This window comes from Camarhynchus parvulus, chromosome Z (assembly GCF_901933205.1).
Source record: "Camarhynchus parvulus chromosome Z, STF_HiC, whole genome shotgun sequence".
Taxonomy (NCBI): Eukaryota; Metazoa; Chordata; class Aves; order Passeriformes; family Thraupidae; genus Camarhynchus; species Camarhynchus parvulus.
Window position 1 is genome coordinate 33,710,273 of NC_044601.1, and position 19,528 is coordinate 33,729,800.

At 39.7% G+C, this 19,528-nt stretch overlaps 1 protein-coding gene across 6 annotated transcripts in view; it reads left to right on the forward strand.

Moving 5' to 3' along the window:
- SEMA4D (semaphorin 4D) overlaps window positions 1-19,528 on the forward strand; it is a 100,452-nt gene that overhangs the window by 64,531 nt on the left and 16,393 nt on the right. For 3 of the 6 annotated variants that reach the window (XM_030968921.1, XM_030968920.1, XM_030968922.1), the window contains exons 4-16: window positions 798-943; window positions 2,110-2,172; window positions 4,557-4,655; window positions 5,828-5,921; window positions 6,855-6,968; window positions 7,814-7,965; window positions 9,569-9,744; window positions 9,872-10,028; window positions 10,769-10,991; window positions 11,415-11,530; window positions 14,587-14,759; window positions 14,994-15,037; window positions 16,124-18,536. In XM_030968921.1, coding sequence (XP_030824781.1) covers window positions 798-943; window positions 2,110-2,172; window positions 4,557-4,655; window positions 5,828-5,921; window positions 6,855-6,968; window positions 7,814-7,965; window positions 9,569-9,744; window positions 9,872-10,028; window positions 10,769-10,991; window positions 11,415-11,530; window positions 14,587-14,759; window positions 14,994-15,037; window positions 16,124-17,043 — 2,477 coding nt within the window. In that variant the 3' untranslated portion in view covers window positions 17,044-18,536. Of the gene's footprint in view, window positions 1-797; window positions 944-2,109; window positions 2,173-4,556; window positions 4,656-5,827; window positions 5,922-6,854; window positions 6,969-7,813; window positions 7,966-9,568; window positions 9,745-9,871; window positions 10,029-10,768; window positions 10,992-11,414; window positions 11,531-14,586; window positions 14,760-14,993; window positions 15,038-16,123; window positions 18,537-18,926; window positions 19,134-19,528 lie in introns of those variants that run through there. The other 3 variants (XM_030968925.1, XM_030968924.1, XM_030968923.1) reach the window with 3 other exon arrangements.

Genomic DNA, 19,528 nt, shown 5'->3' on the forward strand with positions numbered 1-19,528 from the left:
TATCATTAAAAACCATTAATCTCCCGTCTTCATGTACAAAGCTTTCAGTCATTTTTACATTATAGTTGTATATTCAGAAAAAATACCCTTTTGTATTAGTCAGTTTGTGTCATCTTTCTTCAAGCCATTCTGGTCCATTCTACACACTTCCTCATTTCACTGCCTTTTCTCTCATATCTCTCTCTTTTTCTTGTCTTATTTCTATTCATCTTGATTTTTCCCTCATGCTGTTATTTTGTGTGTGTGTTGTGTATTTAGTCTCTGTTTTCACTTCACAATCAGCTGCAAATGGTTTGTTATTTGCTTCTGTATCTTCTTTCTGTTACATCAATATGCTGAAGAGTTGTCTTAAGGTGCAGGATATTTTGTAGGATTTGCTTGGTGTAGTTGCAAAGGGATGTGGTGACTGACCTGATTTTCCACAGTAGATTGGTATATGGAAAGGAAAAGGTGAGGAGCAGTCTGACAGTGGATGTGGAAAATACAAATTTAGAAAAAGCAAGTAGGAAAAAAAAATGAGGAAGTGAGTTACAGGGATCACCACAAAAGGAAATATTTGAGCATTTGAAATTGGATGAGAAAGTCAAGACAAGAGATTTTATGTTGGTGGAAGCTGCTGTTTCTGCTGAATCAAACTTCTGAGGGGTCCCTTGTCTTCTACATGGGTCGTCTGAATTAACCTGTGTTGTTTTCAAATTTTCCAACAGCTGTTTAGACAACTTAGAAAAAATTACTCATGAGTTTGACCCTAAGTGATTGTTTCTTCATGAGATGCTATTTTTTTTCCATTTCAACAGAGGTCCAGCTAATACATTTTAATGACTCAAAAGTGTCAAACTACTCAACTTTGCTGTTAAGTGAAGACAAAAACGTTCTATATGTAGGAGCCAGGGAAGTGATCTTTGCCTTAAATGCGGTGAATATTGCTGAGAAGCAGCACGAGGTATGCCTTTTAATACATTATCCTCCATGTAAAAATGGTACTCCAAATTTGACTTAATTTCCTGATATCTGTAGCATTGCATTTTTGACAAATGGGTACCTAGAAAAGAAATTGCTCTGTGTGGTCTACTCCAGTATTATTTCTGGAAGATTTTACAGGGTAAAAAAGAATAAAAAAGGAAAAGCTGGGTATCAACAAGTAATTGGAGATGTCCTTGGATATTTTCTTCTTGGGAGCAGGATGGACAAGACGAACTGTGGGTATCACCCATAGTGGTAATTCTTACATGTTTTCTTAATATTAGGAGTGGGCCATTTTCTGTTAATCTGAGTCAAAAAGTAATCTGAAACAGGCAAATCTGGGGCTTGCTCAGAGCAGGCTGCAGAACGTGCTGCAAAAGAAGGCCCTGTGCTTTCAGTCTCATCTTCTGGTTGGTGTTTAGGTGTGTCTGCACAGCAAGTGGTGGTGCAGACAGGTCTGATCAGCTCGCTCAGAGAAGTACTTTGAATACGTTTGTGCTGGTTTCTCAAAGTAAATTAGGCCAGGCAGAAGTCTGCTACTCTTATATTGCTTCCAAGTCCTTCCCAGGCTCCTGCTTTTCATCCCATCAGCAACACAGGCTGACATGTAGAGGTACAGCATGGACTACCACCTAGGGTGCTTTTGAAGTTGCTTATATGATTTTTAATCCGAAGAACATGTTCATGGGTGGTGGGCACTTTCACCACCATATACAACATAATTGTAGAGTTTTACTCAGTATAATGCAAATTAGTCCAGTAAATTTTCTTTGATTCTTTTCCCCCAAGTGTTTTTTATTCAAGTGTTAATGAAATAGAGAAGTACTTCAAATTGAAAAAGTACTTAAGCCAGTTACAGTTGCATTTCCCTAGTGCATATGTTAATGAAAAGTTCATTAGCCATTTGTGGGGAATCATCATTATGAACCCAAAAGATGGTAGGTTAGTTCTGATTAAGGCACATGGATTTGAAAATGTCGCCTCCCTGGGAAAAAATGATTTTGAACCTTTGAATGCTACTTGCAAAATGTCTTGCATTTCCTCTAGATGGGGTTGCCTTTTCTTGTGTGTGGTACTGCAAGATTTTCAGACCTTGCATTGACTTAAAGTACAATGTGCTTTTTTGTTGCATGTTTTTTGACTTAGTTACACTGGAAGGTCACAGAAGATAAAAGGACTAAATGTGCAGTTAAGGGCAAATCAGAACAGGTATGTACTTTTATTGAACTTGGAGAAAGATCTTGCACATTTCACTTCAAGAGGAGTCACATTAAAAGAAGAAAGTCTGTGCAACCGTTTGAAATGAAAATTTCAAAACAATCACTAAATTTTTAAAATTAATTTGAGTGTTAGAAATTGCAGCATGCTTAGTCTTTTTTTTTACTTCATTATTTTTGTTGTTGAATATTATTTGAGTGTTCGAAAATCTGAACACACCCTAATATGTGCTTAATGTTAATGTTTTTCCATGAAGATGATAACACGGTGTTACTGTCACTGAAGTAATTGGTAGCAACTGTTGTGTTTTGTTATTGCAATAATTCCTTCACAGCATTTGATTTTACTGAGTGAATGATTAATTTTGTGTGCTTTGCTTTAGGGCATAGGGGTTTTTTTTAGGCCAGTTTATTTCTTTACTAGCTTCGTATATGCTCATTTTGTGTTGCTTGGCAGGTGTTCCACTTGTGGTGTGACTCAGACAGCTCAGAGGGCACCCAAGCAGCCAGACCTCCTGTCAGCTTGGCAGGATCCCCTGGTGCTTCTGGGAACCACTGATTCCTTATGACTGCCAGGGCACAGGCTGGCCTGCTCATCTTGCCTCTCTTGCCTGTTTACTTGGGGTAGTTGACTGTATGTGAACGTACCATTCTGTTTGTGTAACACCGCTTCATTTAATGATGCAGTAAAGCAAGGATTTGCTGGGAAAGACTGATGGTCAGGCCTTTAGCACAGGTTTGAAAGTGGAAGTCTGCAAGTCCTCTGAATACAAAAAGCAGATCTGTTCTGCACTTGGAGGGATGTGATCCTTGAACGTGCAGCTTGTTTAGTTCGTGCTCTTAAAAACCCCCAAATGCTGTGTCCAGGGCTGATAGTTATCCTGCGTTCGTGTGGTTCCTTGGGATGGGAGTGGGCTGTCTCCCTTTGACAAGCTGCTTCTTTTCCTTGACTGACACTGATGACCCTCAGTACATTATTTGAACATGAGGTATGACAGATATTTAAGGTGTGTTTCCTCCTTGTCTACCTCTGCAGAATAGGATCAAAGAATACTTTATTTTATGGATCAGTTGTGGTTGGTATTAATAATACTAATACTCAGCCATAATGAATATTGGATGTAAGTTTGTCTTGTGCATGAGCATATGTTTAGCAGACATGTGTGTGAATCTCCAGAAGTCCTCTCAAAAATTATTAGCGGGATATAATAGATCCCATAAATATGAACTTCGATAGACCTCTGAATATGTTTTATTTTCTCCTGCTCCCAGTTTAGCAGCTCATACTTTAGCAGCTAGCCATGCTTTTTCCTCACTTTACTTCTAAACTTCTACTAGTCCCATTTATGGTGTAGGTATGGTGTTTTGCACAGTGTAGTAGTTTCAAAAGGGTCAAGGTATTAAGCCACTACTTCTATTTCTTAAACTTAAATGGGCAGTTCTCTCCCCCTCCCATCAGCACTGTACTATACAATGCCAGCAGAAAGCATTCATACAGCTGTTCAAGGACCTTATCTGGCAGAAAGCATTCATACAACAAACTGTTCAAGGGCCTTATCTGGCAGAAAATTGGTTTTACTCTCTTCCCCCTGCTTTTTTCTCCTGTACAGTCACAGAAATACCTAATTTGTCTCATAAGAGGGAATAGTAAGGTCCGTGCTTAAACTTGCTTAAGTTCATGGAACAGCAGTTAGTGGAGGGATATGGTAGTATACCGGCAAAAATTAAGGGGTGTTATTGACACTGTTTTTTTTCTCTCTCTTTAAGTGGTTGTTTAGAGTTGTTTTACTGCTTTATTATTCTGGATTTTTATTGTATCCTTTATTAAGGATTTTGGTCAAACTCCTTGTTCTGTTTCAGAGCTAAAGATATTATGGAGCATCCTTGGATAGTTTCAAGGACTGGAAAAAAAGAAAAAGATATCACTATATGCAACAAAGCTTTGTGGCTAATTTAAGGGTATTAGAGGTTTTACGCTTAACAGCCATCCTTGGCCGTCATTGTTCCATCTAGATGTACAAGGGGTGACAAAGTCTAAAACTCACTGCATGTTTAACTAGTTGTTCCCACGGACTGGAGGTGTGTTTGGAGCTTGTCCTTCCATAAAACAGCTTGGGGGGGACTCTGCTGAGCATGCTGTCCTGCTAGGACACTGAGCAGCTGCATACTACTGGCTGTAGGAAACCAGCTGCTTGCAGGATTGATTAGAGCTCCTGAAGATTCTAGGGACGTGGTGTCCCAGTGTCACCCATGTGTCACCTGGGCTTGCCAGTGTGATGTGGCATAAGCAGCGGCAATGGACAGTGTTGTTTGTGTATGTTGGAATGTGGCAGCTATGGTTTATCAGACTAGTCTTTTCCTCATCCTGTATTACAGACAGAATGTCGTAATTACGTGCGTGTCTTGCAACAGCTGAATGATACTTTCCTCTACGTGTGTGGAACTAATGCATTTCAGCCAACGTGTGATTACCTGGTAAGAAATGTACATATGTTTTGACCAGCAACAGCTCTAACTTAAAAGCAGCTCAGGTCAACAATGAGTTATTCTCCTTTCCCAAAACAGTTGCATCTTCGTTGTTGGCTGTAAGGTTAGGAGCACTTGTTGCACTGTCCCATCGCACGGGCAGAGTCTACTGCTCCTTTTTCAGAGCACTTAATGAATTATTGATTTATCTTGTCTAACTGCAGATCTACCTTTTCGTAGCTTTTATACTTCTTTTTGTATTGTGTGTTAGCATGAAACTAGTTACTAAAACTGAAATTACAGTGGTTGCAACTAGCACTCATTACTGCATCTCCCTGAAATTTCTCAGATTCCTGTCTCTGCTTGTCTCTGCTCCTGGCTGTGCCAAAGATGTGTAGTGCTGAATCCTTCAGAGTGAAGTCTTGGCACAAAATTAAAACTCCCTTTTCTTGCCACTGACTCTTGTATCATTTCCTTACTGCAGCTCTTAGCAATTTGAAAATTGAGAAGTCTTGTAATTTCTTTGTGCCTTTAGCTTCCAGTGCTTTCATTACATAGTACATTTCATTACATAGTACATTCATTACATAGGACATTCATTACATACATACATTTCATTTCATACTGATTACTTCCCAAGTACTGTGGCTACCTTTCAGCTTTATGATCCTCATTCTTTGGTTTGTAAGGGATTTATAAAGTAGCAGCAAAAGTACTCTGTTGCTTTTTAAAGCCTAATTGGATTATGCCCTATCTCAGAAATTTACCATCATCTCAAAAATTGCTTAATCCACCTCAGAATGCCTTTTTGCTTTCTGAGTCACCATTTTTTCAGGCTAATTGAATAATTGCTGGTACTTTCTATGTATCAGTTAGCTTCTCTGCCTTTCCTGCTGTCTAGCTTTTTTGGGTGCTCGTTCTTGAAGTCTGTCTGGATTTAATTTTCCATCTTTTGCTCTTTTCTGCTTCCACCCTCACAAATTATAGGATCACATTTTTTCTCTGTCTTTGGGACTTGATAAGTTTTTATGAAAACACATGCGCCTTCTATAATTTTACACAGAATGCCTTTGATGCTGGAAGTTGATGACATAGCCCATTATTTAGTTTTTAGCTAACTTTGCACAAGTTGAGTGGCTGAAAGAAAAAAGTTCTATTAGCTGTTTTGTGGTTTTCAACAGAATTTAATTTCATTTGAACTTGGAGGTAAAAATGAAGATGGTAAGGGCAGATGTCCATTTGATCCTGCTCAAAGCTACACATCTGTTATGGTTGGTAAGTTCAGACTTCGCATTCCTCATTCTTATGTTTAAAAATGTCCTCTTTTCCACTGTCACTCTCCAGTCTGTCATTATCAAAACTGTGGCTTGCGTCCATATTTTTTGTGTTGTGTATCTGTATAGATGTTAAAATACTTACATAGTCAACCTAAGCTTGTTTCGTAAAAGGAGAACTTCAAACTGGGTTGTTTTGGAAACAATTTCTAAAATACCAATTTTCAAACTGTATTTCTAGATGTTAAACATATTTAATTCGGGTAGTGTAAATGTACTTAGACTGTCCTTGTAGTATCAGTTACTGTAATTTCAGTAAATATAACAAGCAGTATTGTTAGGTGTCCTGAAGACATGCTGCAGAGTAGGGAAGTGAGATGTTAATGCAAGTGTTCTTACTGCATGGAAACACACCACCAAATCTTAATCTGGGGAAGCCAGAATTTGTGGCTTTTACCTGCGTGTACCAAGATCATAAAAGAGAAGCTCAACATCACATGAAACAGGAAATGAGAATAAAAAAATATGCTCCCTGTGTTGTGCCTAAATCTATACAAATCAAGTTTGAATAATGGTGACATAGAAAGAGAGGAAAACGATTCCAGAATTCTGGTGCATTTAAGTAAAGTAGCGTGTTTTAAGATAAATTGTAGGTTTTCATGTTGAATGTTAAAATGCCACAAAAACAACATTGACTTTTGTCAGTTCTTATGTTAGAGCAATAATATTAATAATAAACCCAAGTGTGGAAGTGTTATCTTGAGAATGACTGACAGAAATCTAAACATAAAAGACATGTCTAGGGCAATTCGGAGGAAATCCATGTTTGCCTTTTCTTGTGGGAAGTTAAAATTTAGATAGACTCAGAAAATATTTGTGTACACTTTTTGGTATCCAGTCCATAAGTTCTAATATATTTGGTTTTGTGTTGAAGATGAGGAGCTTTATTCTGGGACTTCGTACAATTTCTTGGGAAGTGAACCTATTATTTCACGTCACTCTCATCAGAGCCCTCTGAGAACAGAGTATGCAATACCTTGGCTTAATGGTAAGTGAGCATAAAGAAGTGGTCCAAACACGTTACTTTTTCAATATCACACATACAGAGTTTGAGTGTCCTGCCTGGGTAAGGAGCAGTTGTCTCAAAGAGACAGATTTGGTTATACTGGCATACACTGTGAGTGTGTGCCCTCATGCATGCCACCAAGAGATTCTGTTTTGAAATTTCAGGATTTTTATCAGCACTGATCATGAAAACAGCTTCAGAATATTCATGTTTCAACTTGACATTAATAGTTTCTTTCTTATCTGCTTGTTCATCCTTGCAAAAATGCAGCTTAATTATGATATGGTAAGGAATTGAATGTTTTTGGTCTTGAATTGGTTCTTAAATTGAACTGATCATGGCTCTTGACACTTCAAGTTCCTGAATTTGAAAAGTCACTGAATTTTGTGAATTTTCAGGGGCTTGAGGCTTTGTGCCAAAAGGGACCAAAATAATGACCATTGTCCAAAAAGTACAGGATTCTGAGTTTTGTAATACATGTTGTAATGGCACTGTCATTTTAGTTCTTCAGCTAATAGCTGAAATAGAGGAGAGACAGGCAAGGGAGGGTTATCTCTCCAGGCCCATCAGAATCTGAAACCACATTTGACTGTGGACTGAAGAATGCTGAAGTAATGAGCTGTCAGATCATAGAGATCTCTCAGTATCTTAGTGCTTTGTGCTTCATTTCATACTGATTACTTCCCAAGTACTGTGGCTACCTTTCAGCTTTCTGATCCTCAGTCTTTGGTTTGTAAGGGATTTTGTGGTGTTTTGGGTTTTTTTCTGTTTCTGGTTGTTTTTGGTTTTTTTAATATAATAGAAAATTCTTCTGTTTGTATCTGTAGAGCCCAACTTTGTTTTTGCTGATGTAATAAGAGCAGATCCAAACAGCACAGATGGAGAAGATGACAAGATATACTTCTTTTTCACGGAGGTGTCTGTGGAGTATGAATTTGTTGGAAAATTGATGATTCCAAGAATAGCTAGAGTATGCAAGGTGGGAGATAGTTCTGTTTACTTTTACTAAATCTCATAGAATCTTGCATGTGCATGTTAAAACACATTCATTATTCTGGACTTAGTGCCAGGTAAATGGAGGTGTTTGAGTTTAGTAAACCTTGATGAATAAACTGTTCCAGTCAGTTCGTCGGAACTGAGAAGGCCTAATGGTTGCTTTGTAAGTACTTGATATGATTTTGCCCAGTTGTGAAATTTTGGTACATCTGGGTGTTCTGGTCTTCTCTGGGGGAAAACAAAGCAACCATGACAAAACCCAGCAACAGAAAAATTCTTGCTTCAGGTTTCATTGTTAATTTTTTTTAAACGAGTACATATCCCTGTGAAGACGTGACTTTGGTTGGAGCTGAGCAGATAGATGTGTGTCAAGAGACTTTGAAGTAGCTGTATGCAAACACAACTGTAGTTGTGTCCACAGCAAAATAGTTCTTGACTGTGGTGTAGCAGATGGGACTTCTGTGAATCTGCTGCATCTGCCAGAGCCTGAAGGGAGATGGTCACCAGCAGCCTGATTCTGTCACACTTGCTGTGCTTAAGCCTCGGTGTGTTAAGCTGATTCAAGTACATCCTCAGGAGTACTGGTTAAAAGTCTTGCTGATGGAAGTTTTTTCAGTAGAAAATGTTTATTTAACAAGAACTTTTTCAGTGGAATGTATCAATTTCCTTTTTTTCCAACAGGAAATTTATCTGACTGTTTCATTTTCATGAGGTTGAAAGTTTTATTTTGACTCCCCTGTTTTGTATTTAAACAGGGAAGTCAAAACATCAATAACAAGTTAATGCCCTTGAGATTTCTATTAAACAAGGAGCTGGAGGCAGGTTTAGATGGGGCTTGCTGTTATGGCATTCTGCCCACTGGCAGCTTGTGCACACTTCAAAAGAGGAGTATTGTGGAATATGAGAGCTTCATTTATTATATTATTATATATTTCAGACTGTTTGAAATAGAAATCAGTGATACATCGCAAAGCTATAAGCATTTATACTTAATTGTTTTAATAAATTTTGCATATTTCCTTTAATACATTGCATACACAATTGGATAATGAATGGAAATATTAATACTGTTTCAATATGCCCTTTTATAAGGGAAATATCAGATCTACAGCTCAATTATCAAATATTTTGAAATACATTTCTAGTCAATATGTCTCAGCTTCAGCCTTGATACCTGCAAATCCTTAATAAAGGTGGTAACTTCCAGAAGGATTAAACTGTTGCTGGGTTTCTTCTCATGCAATTATCAGTGTCAGGCAAGTCTTAAGGCATATTGCAGCGTTAGAATTAAAATCAGTTTTGATGTCACCAAATAAATGCAGTATTATGTATTTCTCTTAAAGGACAGTATAATACTTCTCTGCTTGTTTTACTTTTTTCCTAATGATACATTGCCCATCTCAATTTTTCTGAGTGATGCTGAAGTATGGTGAAGTGTGAATGTGTTAACATTTATTGATGTTGCTATAAATGAAGTATTGTAAAACACCAGGGCTTAGTAATTGCATGCTGTATAGCAGTGGTTCTTAAGTGCAAAAATGCTGCTAGCTCTCCTCACAAATGCCTTTTTTTTTTAATACCATAAGAGGGACCAAGGAGGATTAAGGACCTTACAAAAAAAATGGACTTCGTTTCTCAAGGCCAGACTGATTTGTACCATCCCTGATAAGAATTTAATTTTCAATGTTATCAATGATGTTTTTATTCTCAAATCTCCGACTTTGAAGGAACCAGTGATATACGGAGTCTTCACCCCACAACTGTAAGTGTGGTATAGCCTTTTCCTGGATAAGTACCTTTCATCTCAATTGGTTACTACAAGAAAATGATAATTACTCCTGTGTTTTGTTGGGTTTTGTTTTTTTCCTAATTTCTTCCTAAATTAATAGGAATAATGTGGGGTTGTCAGCAGTGTGTGCATACAATCTGTCTACTGTAGAAGAGGTTTTCTCAAAAGGAAAATACATGCAGAGTGCTACAGTGGAACAATCCCATACAAAGTGGGTACGATACAATGGGGAAATTCCGAATCCTCGACCTGGTGCGGTAAGTTTCTGTAGTCCTGGATCTCATGACTTTTTCAATGCTTAGGAGGAAACAGACTAGGGAATACTAGTAACCTATTAATGTTTGCCCTCGCCTGGTTACTTCTTGTAAAAACTTAATAGGAAGATGCTCAAGTGATATGTTCTGAATTTTTTATCTGGGAATCAAAGTCTTTGGGTTTTTTAATTTGGAATTAAGTTGTTTGCTGGTTTTGTATTGCGTTATTTTGTTAATAATTTTCTCATTGTGAAATAGAACTCAGTTTACGCTAGCAACATCACACATTTTTTGCTCAGATGAAAGGAAGTATAGCAACTGTTGCATTGTCTCAGTAAAATCAGCCTGTTTATCTAGTGCACTGCTCCGCACACTCAAATTTTCCTAGTGCTGGGTCAGACTTTTTTTACTTATGTTCCTTGCAGGCATACTGTTGCTAGTGCTGAAAGAGGTGATGGTTAAAAGTACTGAAGGTGGATGAGAGCACAGAAGGACCTAGAATGTATTTTGGACTCAAACAACAATGTAGTCCAAAGCTCAGGGATTAGCACATCAAAGTGCTATGAGGTCTGAGGACCTTCCTTGGTACAATGAGTATAGTGTACAGGTGTGGTTACAGGCCAGAATAATGTGGAGAAGAAAATGTGTGCAACTGCTGTTAATTGTCTTTGTTTTGTACAAGTAAATTGTATAATTTGGTTCTCTTTTTTTCTTTTTCACCCTCTCCCTGTCCCCTCTTCTAGTGTATAAACAATGAAGCCAGAGCATCAAACTACATGAGTTCTCTGAATTTACCAGACAAAACATTGCAGTTTGTTAAAGATCATCCTCTAATGGATGACTCAGTGACCCCAATGGGAGACAGACCTCGCCTAGTAAAGCGAGATGTGAAGTATACACAGATTGTAGTTGACAGAGTCAGAGCACTCAATGGCACCATCTATGATGTTATGTTCATCAGTACAGGTGAGTTCTGCAGAACACTTGGTTTTGGTGATGCACTGATTCTTAAGTTTTCTTAGAAAAACTCTTGAGATTTCCATATTTGCAGGGCTTTTACAGCAGCTGGTGTAAGAAAAAAAGTAAGGTGTCACAGTAATGGGACAATCTTGGATGCTTTGAAAAAGTATTGCAGGAAAAGAACTGCAAAGCTTCAGTGGATTCAGCAAAACTACACAGTGTAGTCACCATCTGGTCATTCTGTGCCCCAAAATGTTATTTCCTGCTCAGAAGTCCTGATGGCAAGTTTAATGGTTGCCTTTGACACAGAGTAGTTCTGCTGAACAGCAAGCAGATTATTGAGACAATTTACAGCAGTTGTGAAGGACTTTTTCTTGTTTTTTTTTTATTTCAAGGATCTTACTTAAACACATTGCTCTTTTGTTTCAGATCGAGGAGCCCTGCACAAAGCTATCAGCTATGAAAATGGAATGCATATTATTGAGGAAACACAGCTTTTTCCAAATTTTGAACCAGTTCAAACTCTCTTGCTTTCATCCAAAAAAGTGAGTGGTATAAGTGTCACAGCATTTATCTCCTTTTGTTCTTTCACAAAACTTCTTTTGCACCACTTTGTGACCTTGTGACAAGAGACCGTTGCTGTGCATAGAGCCAGCCAAAGGCTGCATTTGTAACTCATCATGCTGCAGCAATCGCATATTGCCTGCTGCATTTCAATATGTTTGGTAGGTGGTAAGCTTCTGGAGGTATTTAGACATGGGGAATGGCTGGAGGAGCGCAGGTACGCAGGTCTTCACTTGTTTTCCATGTGCAGAAGCAGGAAACTGTAAGGTGTTTTAAGAAACTAATTCCAGTTTTGCAGGGATGTAAAAAACCCGACCCCTTGTGGCCACTGCAGATTTGTGTAGAAAAATCCCAGGGATTGAGGTTAGCAGAGGAGTGGTGTGTGGTTCTGAGGAAATATTCTTAAGAAGAGAGAAGTCTTCAAGCATAGGGACTTATAATTGTGTAGTTAATTGACTTCTGCTGTCCCAGATCTTGCGGGCTCCTGCATGCTGATGGTATAATGAGAGTAGTCACATAGCTGCAGCTGTGGGTGTGGACCTCTGGTGAGGTCCTGTCAGCCCACTGGGGTGCCAGCTGCAGCTCCAGCTGCATGGCACAAGAGCTGCTGCGCACTCCAAACCTGGCAGCTGTCCTGCACTGTTTATCAGTTGTTTGGTTTAATCCTAGAGTGCTTTTGGGATAGTAGGAGAATGGTCACTGTGTGTAGTTTGTTAATGAGTTAGGTTTCTGCCCCTACTTGCTCAGACCTTCACATCCATGAATATATCTGTCTGTGCCTAAAGTCACTTGTAGCATCAGCATCAGTGAGGTTTTCTGGATTTCATAAAGATTGATTGCCTCTTTTGAAGTATCTAGTAGTAATACCAGTATTCAGTAGCTACCTAGTGATCCATACATAAGTGCTCTGCAGCTTAGGGACTTAGGAATACTTTGAAACAGCTTTTATTTTCGTGTGATATTTAATAAAATTTTGTATGTCAACATGGTCAGCTCAGTGGAACAGAGCTTTATGTCATAATTTTTACAAGCTTGTTCTGCATGCTGATTTTATCCTTTCATGCTTATAATAGAAAGAAAGGACAGAGTATGTTTTGCTAGACAAACGGAAAGCAGGATTAAAAATGCCTGTGCTTAGTTTTCTGTAATATATTTGCATTATTTTTGTATGATATATCACACTGACAACTCACCTATACATCTTTGCAGATACGTATTATTTCTGTGTGTGTGTGTGTGTATATATATATATACACGTACATACACACACACACACACAACATACTTGCTTTATCTGCAAAAATGGTTCAAGCTACTTGCTTTGTCAGGAAGTTTTGGAATTTGCCCTGTCACAGAAGATAATGATTGATAGCTCTTCCAATATATATGCTAATACCTGTTCTTTTAATTGTGGGATCATTCCTACACTGGCTTAATTATGATTTGCCTATTTCAGAGGAGTGCTAAGAAAGAGATGAGCATTAAGCCTGATACAAATACACATGATGTAGCAATTTCAGCACACACTTGGAAGGCTGCTGTAGGAATAATGGCATTGAAATGTCATTTACTCTGGGTCTAGGTGTCACATATTCATTGACATACTCAGCTGCCCAGTACATTCCCATAAAACCAGAGGTCCTTTTCAGTGATGGGGAGTGGGAGTTTGGGTCAGCTGCCAGAGTCATGGTAACTGTATAGTCACAGTACCACCCAGGCAGGGATTCCTGCTGCTTCCCTGCCTGAAAGCACAAGTTTCTGCCTCCACAGTCAGTGGCTACTGAAGTCCATTCCAGACTTAGTATAGTGTTACATGTCATGGCATCCCACAGTAGTGGACTAACCGCAGGAGGGTAATAATTACCCTGATGGTGGCCTTTAGACCTCTCTGGAGTCAAGAGTCCTTTCTGAGAGCATTTTTCAGTAGTATCTAGCTTCTTCCCATAGTGTGTGGAGGGTGGCGGGCAGTCAGATGAGCCTAGAGTACCTACCTTAACTCCTGCTTAACTGAAAGGTGCATCTGGGTTTTTTAAAAATGGTTTGGTCAGCTCGCTGCATGTTCCCTGGAATCTTGGATGTATGAACTGGGAAACATGCCAAGATGCTATAACCCATGTGCAGTGTTGCACTCTTGCAGTGTAATCCAGCAGAGCACTAGAGAGTGAGCAGTGCTTGGTGCACTGTGGAAATCTGCAAGCAGAATGGGAAGCTTTTCCTAGGAAGTTGTAAGTCTCCAACGCTGTAGACTTCCTTCTCTGAGTACTGCAGCACATCCCTTTCTTGAGGCTTTGCCTGACAGTATGTAAATTCACAGTGTACCTTTCGATATCATTTTCCCTGAGCTCTAGAGCAGATGAGTGAGATACGGCAGCTGCCTGCCTTTTATAACAAGGATGAGCATGGTCTCTTCCTGCTATGCCCAGAGTCAGACTGCTTTGGGGTCCCTGGGAGCAGTGGTTCCTATAGCCATCACGATTATTTCCCCCTTCTTCTCGGTGTCTTGCCAGTGCTGTTTCCTTTGAGTACCGCCAGTGTTCTTTCTTAAGAAGCGTTTGATTCTCACATGGATGATGCCGATGTGGCTGCAGAGACTGGCTGGCTAAAGAGCTGAAGGCAGTAGGGCTGCTTTGGGTTATCAGGATCAGCTCTACTGCTGCTCAGTCTTGCATGTGCCAGCTTGGCAGCCTTGGCACCCTTGGCACCAGCGTAGCCTTGCCTTGCCTCACAGAAGGATTATTGCATTCATATTTCTGGGAAAATGGATAAAGTCATAGTTAGACATGGTTACTTTCCACGTACCTGTTCAGTTTTTTGTTGTCTTTTTGCACTTTTCAGCATTGCTGCAATATTACCAAGACAACTTTGTAGAAACAAAAGCTAATCAAATGCTTACTCTACTGAGGCACCACTTTTTACAAAAAAGGCTTGTATGTATGCTGCTCTTCAATAACACTTAAACTGGTCCATGAACTGGGTTGTTTGGGTTTGAGAAAGTGATTGGCTGTGATGTTTTTTTGTTTTGCTTTGTTTTCTTTAGGACAGAAGATACCTCTTTGCTGGTTCAAATTCTGGTGTGGTGCAGTCTCCACTGGCTTTTTGTGACAAGTACACCACTTGTGTTGACTGTGTTTTAGCAAGGGATCCTTACTGTGCTTGGAAACCTCTTGAAGCTTCCTGCATTGATATTTTTAAAGAAGGTGAAATGGAAAGGTAAGAGTATCCTTTGATGACCTTACAGTTGCAATCAATATGTAATCAGTCTTGGAATTTTCTAATTTCCAATTTCTAATTGAAATTTTAGAAATTGAATGTTTTCAAATACAGACCTTTTCCTATTAATTTATGTCTGCTATTGCTGTTTAGATAACCCTTATTAGTACAAGGGGATGGGCAGACTTTAGGAAACAAGATTTGAAGTTGTAATGGTTGGACTTCCTTTTACAGGAACTGGATTCAAAACATAGGTGGAGATGCATCTTCTTGTTCTGGTGAGTCAGTCTTCAAAGAGCTCCTTCATATGTCTAGGTGGAGTGGTGAGAGAGTTTTGTTTTTGTGATTACCTGGACATTCATTTACATTGTAATAGGTATGGGATTCTGCTTTGAATATTTGAGCATCTGTACAGCCTGCATGTTGTCTTAAAAACTGTCTGTGTTTGTATGCATTTCAGTGTGCAGTGCACAACCCCCTGAAATGAATGGGGGCACCTCAACAGTGACTTGTGAATGAAAGCAATACCAGAAGTACTTCTAATGCAGAGGCCTCTGTCTCTTTGATGCAGCATTTGACATTCTACTGTGAGCTTTGACAAGTGCTTGGTTATTGCTGCTAGATCAGATTAAATTGTTCTGAAAAAAAGCTGGTTTTATGGTGAAAGGGGAGGGGGAACTTAGAACATGATACAGTGCAGCTGAAGTACCTTTCATAGTGCTTTAAAGCAAGTAACCACAGGTCCTTTCATTGTCCTGTGTGCTGCTGCCACCAGATGAAGGAGATCATAAAGTGGAGTAGAGTTACAGGAGATTTTAGCTGCAAGTAAAAAAAGCTCGTAAGAATCTGATGTACTCACTTTTTATTTGTAATCCAAGCAAAGTGTGGACCGCCATGAGAGCTTTGCTTGTTATTTTTTTTAACAACTTATGGGATGCCATAAGTTGCAGGTGTGCCATAAATGCAAAGAAGAGAGTTCCTAGTTCAGTTTTCTCTTGGATACTTTGTAGTTGCTACTTCACTTAAAAGCGCTGATAAGATATAAAGTGAGACCAATTACAGTATCTTTCCCAAATAGTGACTTCTCAGGTGCACACTCAGTTGTGGATCAGTGAGGTCTCACCTTTATCTAGAAGTGAGGCCATCTTAGAGTTGAGGTGTCCTCTCTCTTAGTTTGTCTTGATGTTCCACGTGCAGCTTGGTATTCTACTGAGATTCTTGCATGCTGTCCACCTGGTCTTGTGAGGTGAATGCCATAATCTTCATGCTTCCAGTAAGACTGTAACACAGTCTGATGAAGCTGTACAGATAAGAACAAACTGGAATCATTGCTGATACTCTGCACATTTATTTTGATGTTCCAGATAAAGTAAGAGAGAATCCCCTACAGCATACATTCAAGCATGGGAGCACAGCAGAACTCAAGTGTTCTCAAAAGTCCAATCTGGCACAGGTAGTTTGGAAGTTCAAAGATGATGTGCTGAGAGTGGAGAGTCCCAAGTACCGTCTGCTGGAGAAGGCACTGCTCATCTTCAATTTATCAGAAGGAGACAGTGGTGTTTACCAATGTTTGTCAGAAGAAAAAGTGAAAAATAAAAAATTTTCCCAAGTGCTGGCTAAGCATGTTTTGGAACTGAAAAAAATGCAGCATACCACGGTGGGCCCCACTGCAACAGCTGCACCAACAGAAGGTAATAGTGATGTGCCAAAAGTGTCAGCTGTGTCAACTGAGGGGTCCACGGCTCACATCTCAACCACTCACATGGTACCAGTAACCACAGTAAGGATATTAACAAAGCCCATTGGCCCTGTCCTAACAAGTGTAGCCTCCAACACAGAGCTCTTCAATTCAATTCCTGATGCAGTCCCGGAAAAGACAATGTTCCTCAAGTCAAATGATAACTTCCTGTTGATGTTTCTCTTCCTCTTCTTTTTCATTCTCTTTTTGTGCCTGCTCTCCTACAACTGTTACAAAGGCTACTTGCCAGGGCAGTGCTTGAAATTTCGCTCTGTGATGCTGCTTGGTAAGAAGAAAACAAAGTCAGATTTTTCTGATTGCGAGCAAAGTGTGAAAGAGACGCTGGTAGAGCAGGGCAGCGTCAGCCACCAGAGCGGGGAGCAGCCCAAGCCTGCCCACGACACTGGCTACGAGACGGAGCCTGACTGTGGGAACAGCCAGCTGCAGGCTGGGGACTCCCAGGCCTCCCGCGAGGGGGCCAAGGACAAGCCCTTCGACGTCAAGTGCGAGCTCAAGTACGCCGACTCGGACGTGGAGGGGGACTGAGGGGGCCCGGGGTCCCTCTTGGCGGCGGAAGTGAGCTGTGCTGCTGTGGCTGGCTATTTGAGCACGGAGAGCCTGGGTGTGACAGCTAAGCCATAGCAGGGGTCACATGCTTAAGCTGTACAGCAAGCCAATTTTCGTTCAGATCTCAGCAGATTAGAAAAGTGGTGTACTTGTCTGGAGACCATAGCATCTTGTGTTGTACTGTCTTTTTTTCTGTTTTTTTCAAATGGCCAGTTTCAGATCACCACTTGTTTATTCCCAGTTTTCCCCCCCACTGAGCACTTTGCTCTAGTGAAGCTACTTGCTTGTTCTTTGACCATATTCTTCGATAGAGTAAAAGTAACTTTATAATTCAGTTGGCTTTAAAAAGTACTTCAGTCTTCACATATTTTTAGTTGCCATTAAAAAAAGATCTAGTTTCATTTAATTCCAAATTGGAAATTGAGTTTAGTTTATCAGATTGGTAAATTATAGACTTTTGTCCAGATTGGGACATTTTTTTTCTTTGCTTCTAGTGATTGTTTTTAGTTTTATGCTTTGTATTTTGGCACACTAGGTATCTTTAGTTGGTTAAAGTTAATTTTTTTAACTGTTCTACAAGTATCTTAGATTTTAAGGTATTATGGGGATAGCATTGCCTTGATTTGTGTAAGACTCAGGGATAATCTTGTTTAAAGGCTCTTTTCTTTGCTGCTTTCTAGAAATGTAGGTACAACAATATCAGTTTGAAACATGGAGTAAGTGGGGAATGGGGAAGGAGGAAACAAATGCTTTTCTTTTTTTTTTTTTTCCTCCCCCCCACCAGCCAGCCAGCTGGACATAGTCACATTTTGTTTTCTATACAAAACTGGATTTTTTTTTTCTTTAGTTTATAGAACAGTACAGGCAAGCAACTGTCAGTTAGCAGTGACAAGGAAAGAGATTTCTTCCATTGTGGAAGCAAAACAGGAATCAAGAAGAAATAACTCCAACAATTCAGCCAGTGACTCGCTGGAATGGACTGTTAGGACACAGCCTGATGAGAAAACATTGCTGATTTCTTTTCTTCTTTTCAGATTCAGAAATAACTCAGCTTCTTTTTGTGACAAATACTTGCAGCGTCACCCTTTCTGGATGATACCTTCACTCTCCTATGCAACTGGAGACTGAAACTGGAGCTGCTTAAACAATCAGTCCTTTGAACTGTTTATGTGAATCATTCCTGCTAACGTGAAAGTGTGCATTTGTTCTCAGCCTGGTTCACAGCAGCACTGTTTGTCTGTAAAAGCATTTTATGTGTGCAGTACAGTCCTGAAGAATTGTTCCTCTCACTGCTTCGTTCTGTAAATATTGCTAGAAGTAGAATACATTTTAACAGTAAATAGCAGTATGCCTGGGCTGCTTTTCTGTGTTGAACCTTCATGCAAACATAATTTAGAGCATCTTAGTGTAAACAGTTTATATTTTATAAGATTCAGTTTGGTTTTATTTTTCTATTTTTAATTATGTACATATAACAGAATAAATATTAAAATAAATTGTATTACATCTTGGCTTTTCTGAAATGTGACACAGTGACACAGTGCTTTCCATTTGGCAAGTACTAATGTTCCTTGTGATTTCCTTGGGGGGAATGTAAAAACTACGTAATTAATTTGAAGCAGCCTCTCGGCTTCAACTGAATGGGTTGTAACCCAGAGTGGGGAGGTGGGAAGGATGGCAGAAAAACAGCGTGGGAGAAGGAGGAAAGTGCTCTTCTCCAGAGGCCTAGGGACACTTCATCTTACTACCTTTCTAAAACTCATTTGTCTTTTTGCATTATTTCTTCATTGTGTGATGTATTTCTTGCAACTTCTTTCCTTAGTACCCTTTTACTTTCTTTTCTGTCCTCTTCTGTCACACAGCCTCATCTCCTATACCTTTCCCTCCTACTGGTACCTCCTTTTTGTCCTGTGTGGGAAGTGATTCACCTCCTTCACCCACCAGTACCCAGCCTGATGTTTGGTCTAGCAAAGACCCCGTAAAGGTCATGTTGTTGCCACCTTTCCTAAGTGACCAGGCACAGCATGTTAGTGTCCGGGGACCCTTCCACCTCTTCTGCCAAGCCACAGGTAAGTTGGAGGACCCCTGTATAAGCCAGCACTTTCTGCATTAAAGGTTTAGCTATATCACCATGTACTGTATGAATCTTACTTTTGTGATGTTTTGAGGGGCGGGGGGGGGAAACAAGAACGCAGAGAGGCAGTATCAGGATGCCAACATGCATCAGGATGCTGACGTGCTCCTACCAAGAATAAGTCACTGCGAGTCCGTGCTGTATCATGGAGGCTCTGATTTCAGCAATCCACTTTAATGTGTTGATCAGCAGTTGATTTTATTTGGCTCACTTGCATGCTGAAGGAATTCAGTGAATCAGGATTGCATATGGATGTTTAGCAGCCAGATATTTTCATTGTCAGTGTGTATGCAGTTTAAAAAATGCGCTTCTGTTGAATTTGAACTTAGC